Raw genomic sequence first — 4,042 nt, forward strand, 5'->3', positions numbered from 1 at the left:
GTTTGGGGCGAACCGTTGCAAATCGGGCTAAACTTCGTATTTCTACGTATTGACGCTGGAACTGACCGTCCGGGCCCGCGCGTCAGCTGCCACGCTGGTGAATCGGCACCCGCCCGCTCGCTCGATAGGTGCGGTCCGGCTCGAACAGGACCGGCTCGTGCTCCACTATCTTCCTCCTCGCTCGTGCCTCCCTCCTCGCTTCTCTCTCGTCGCCCTCGTCGTCGCCCGCAGCGTTGCCGGACCTGATCGCCGCCTCCCGCCATGGTTTTCGAAGACGAAAGCAGTGAGGACACGTCCAGCCTGCGGTACATGCACTCGACCTCATCCACGGACGGGCTTAACCAGGTGATTTTCCTTGAGCTAGGTTTAGGGTTAGGGTTTCGGATTTGGGGCTTTTTGATTTGGTTGATTTCGCTCGCTTTTGATTTGGGCATTTTGTTTGTACGAGCTTCGGCAGGTCCCTTTGAGCGTTGAAGATCCAGATTACCAGGGGCTTGAGCTGGAAACGATGTCGCCATGTGAGAAGCACGGCAAGGCATCTGAGAGGCTTGTCGCATTTGAAGGAACAGACACAGGGAGAAGGTTCTTAGCATGTGCAGAGCCGGTATGAATTGTAGGCTGATAGTGGGATATTATATTTAGGTTGATAGTGTCATATTATTGTTGGTTTGACAGTGGCATGTTGAACATGAGTACAAGGCCTGATTATTAGGTCATATTCACTTTTGCAACCGCAGTAGCTTGTGTAGTTTAATGACAGTGGTACTATTATTTTCCAGTGGCATTGTTCCTTCTATCATGTGAAATACTCAGTTTGGGACTTCTACAGGTTTTATGTTGTTGTTACACTTTTGCTCCTATTTGGAACTAAATATTGAGTGAACTGTTACTTTTATGTTGGGATGCACCTGCTGTTATGTATCTAAATGCTACAAATATTCAGTTGAATGGATAGTATGTACTGCATATGCTTTGGTAGTTCACCAAGTTTGCAGTCTGAGATTGCTCTTGTTTTGTAGCTGATTAGCAAAATCTAGTTCAAATATGTAGCTGAGTGGTGCTGTAATTTGTCATGTTGTTATTTAGTGGGTAGGTACATCTCAATTACCAGTGTAGCTTAGTGGTGCTATTATTACCAATGTAGAAAGGAAAAGCAGTGCTATTGCTTTGCACTAGTTATTTACCTATGGTATGAACTAACTTGTTTATTTTTTATCTTTTTGCTCTTCTTGCAGGAAGGGCAGAATTGTGGGTTTGTTGAATGGGTTGATCACCAGTGGCCCCCAACAATGCAAAATGCATTGTTGAAGCTGTGGGCAACGGTTGAAGATAGCAAGAGTGCTAGGGTGAATGATAATCTTGAAAGTTCTTTCACTATCCACCATCTGACAGAAGAGAAGAACAAGCTGGAGGCCAACTATGACAAGCTAGTCCAAGATGTGCATGAGCTTATGAGCTTCCAGGAGGAGAGGGTGGTGGATTTCAGATATCTGCAGTCTAGCATTACATATCAGCAGCAATGCAGAAGTGAACTGGTGGCTGATATGAAGGCACAGATGGCACAGAAAGATGCAGAGTATGAGAAGCTTAATCAGAAGTATGAAGTGCTACTGAACCTGACAAGAGCTCAAGCAACAGTCATCCAGAACCTGAAGTTGAAGCATATTACAGACAAGCAATTGCTTAGTGAAGCTAAGATTAACTTGGAGTTGAAGAATGCAGAGCTTACAAAGTCTGAGGAGAAGCTCACCCAAGATAAGCTAGAGTTGAAGTTTCAGGTTGCTGATTTGCTTAAGGGAAAGGAAAAGCATGGTGAAGAGATGGGGCAACTAGAGCTTCAGATTGCTGAGCTGATGAAGGCAAAGGAGAAGCTGAAGGAGAAGATCAAGGGGATCCAGGCCATCTTAGAGAAGTGAAGAAAATGAATATGAGACTAGTGGGCAATGCTGACCTTTTGGGCATGATGGTTGTGTAGTGTATGGCTCTACTAAATGTGAACTTCTCTAAGATGAACTATGGCTGTGTATGTATGTAGTAGATATGCTTTTCATCCTTTTGTGAGAAAAGTATGAACTATGCATCTAAACTCCACTATGTATTGCGAACAATGGTTGTGTACCCTATAATATGTTGAACTCCAAGAAGCATTGTGTGTTATGTTTGCTAGACTTGAAATGATGATATATCATGCATTGGAAGATGGATCAGATATTCTGTGTTATGGTTGCTAGACTTCAGATTATGATTTCTCATGCACTAGGTTTTATATTAGATGATTATGTTAGCATTGGAAGACTATTTGATGGTTATGTTAGCACCGTAAACCCTAATGGTTAGGTTTAGGTGGCTCCGTCGACCCCGAGCCACCGTAAACCCTAATGCTTAGGTTTAGGTGGCTTCGTCGACCCCGAGGCACCGTAAACACTAATGGTTAGGTTTTAGTGGTTCCATCTACCCCTAGCGACCATAAACCCTAATGCTTAGGTTTTAGTGGCTCCGTCGACCCCTAGCCACCATAAACACTAATGGTTAGGTTTAGGTGGCTCCGTCTACCCCGAGGCACCGTAAACCCTAATGGTTAGGATTAGGTGGCTCCGTTGACCCCGAGGCACCGAAAACCCTAATGGTTAGGTTTAGGTGGCTCCGTCGGCCCCGAGACACCGTAAACCCTAATGGTTAGGTTTAGGTGGCTCCGTCGACCTCGAGGCACCGTAAACCCTAATGGTTAGGTTTAGGTGGCTCCGTCAACCCCAAGGCACCGTAAACCCTAATAGTTAGGTTTAGGTGGCTCCGTCGACCCCGAGGCACCGTAAACCCTAATGGTTAGGTTTAGGTGGCTCCGTCGACCCCGAGGCACTATAAACCCTAATGCTTAGGCTTAGGTGGCTCTGTCGACCCCGAGGCACCGTAAACCCTAATGGTTAGGTTTTAGTGGTCCCGTCGACCCCTAGCCACCATAAACACTAATGCTTAGTTTTAGTGGTTCCGTCGACCCCTAGCCACCATAAACACTAATTCTTAGGTTTTAGTGGTTCCGTCGACCCCGAGGCACCATAAACACTAATGCTTAGGTTTAGGTTGGTTCATCCACATGACCAAAATAGCAAAACAATGCCATTAAAGTATGAACATAAACCATCAAGTTATCCACCCAAGTGGCATCAATCCATGAACCATCAAGTTATCCCCAACAGAACCATCAACATATCCATGGGCATCAGCACAAGTTGCTTTAGTGGCATCAAACCCAAAAGAAAACACATTGTAGTGGCATCAAACTCTAAATAATACAGATTGTAGCACGAGCACAAGTTGCTGCTGTGTCATCAAAGCAAAATAAAGCACAATGTATCATCAGCACAAGTTGCTGCAATGGCATCAAACTCTAAATAATACAGATTGTAGCATGAGCACAAGTTGTTGTTGTGTCATCGAAGCAAAATAAAGCACAATGTATCATCAGCACAAGTTGCTGCAGTGGCATCAAACCAAAAGATAACATTCCACATTGTAGCAGGTACACATTGTAGCATCAGCAGAAGTTTGCATCACCTTATGCCACCTCTACTAGCATTGAACCAGGCCATCCATCCAGTGTGTGTGCCATCAGTTGGTGGAGGAGCACTAGAAGTTGAGGCACCATACTGCCTTGGGGCAGAGAAAGGCCTTGAAGAATGAGCAGCTCTCCAAACAGAAGATTGAGCACTAGAAGATGCTCTTCTAGATCCTATTCCACCACCAGCCCTTCTTCCAGCACCTCTACCAGCAGCACTTCCACCACCTCTACCAGCAGCACTTCCAGTTCTTCCTCCAGCTGAAGCAGCTCTTGGTGTTGGTGCAGGAGCTCTAGTTGTTGGTGCAGGAGCTCTAGGTGTTGCTGCAGGAGCTGTAGGAGCAACACCTCTTCCTTGTGAATTCCTTGCGGCAGGCTTGCAAAACAATTCAAAGGAAACACACGTAATAATACTACAAGTAAGAAATGTACAATGGAGAAAGGTAATTTACAGAAACATCAAATTGAAGAACTAGTTCAAAGGGGCTT

The 4,042-nt window shown here is 45.3% G+C and overlaps 1 protein-coding gene across 1 annotated transcript; it reads left to right on the plus strand.

The window, feature by feature from the left end:
- The first annotated feature begins 261 nt into the window (after nt 1-261).
- Nucleotides 262-1,916, plus strand: LOC109781305 (uncharacterized). The gene is made up of 3 exons (XM_020339911.2): nt 262-345; nt 458-604; nt 1,236-1,916. Exons 1-3 carry the CDS (start codon nt 262-264, stop codon nt 1,914-1,916), a joined length of 912 nt encoding a protein of 303 aa, XP_020195500.2.
- Nucleotides 1,917-4,042: the final 2,126 nt, after the last annotated feature.

The sequence above is a fragment of the Aegilops tauschii genome, chromosome 6, assembly GCF_002575655.3.
Source record: "Aegilops tauschii subsp. strangulata cultivar AL8/78 chromosome 6, Aet v6.0, whole genome shotgun sequence".
NCBI classification, from domain to species: domain Eukaryota; kingdom Viridiplantae; phylum Streptophyta; class Magnoliopsida; order Poales; family Poaceae; genus Aegilops; species Aegilops tauschii.

Excerpts from the sequence above, each read along its gene's own strand:
- LOC109781305 (XM_020339911.2), top strand. The coding sequence starts at position 262 with ATGGTTTTCGAAGACGAAAGCAGTGAGGACACGTCCAGCCTGCGGTAC. Across the intron at positions 346-457 it reads CCACGGACGGGCTTAACCAG|GTCCCTTTGAGCGTTGAAGA; the intron begins GTGATTTTCCTT and ends GAGCTTCGGCAG. Across the intron at positions 605-1,235 it reads TCTTAGCATGTGCAGAGCCG|GAAGGGCAGAATTGTGGGTT; the intron begins GTATGAATTGTA and ends CTCTTCTTGCAG.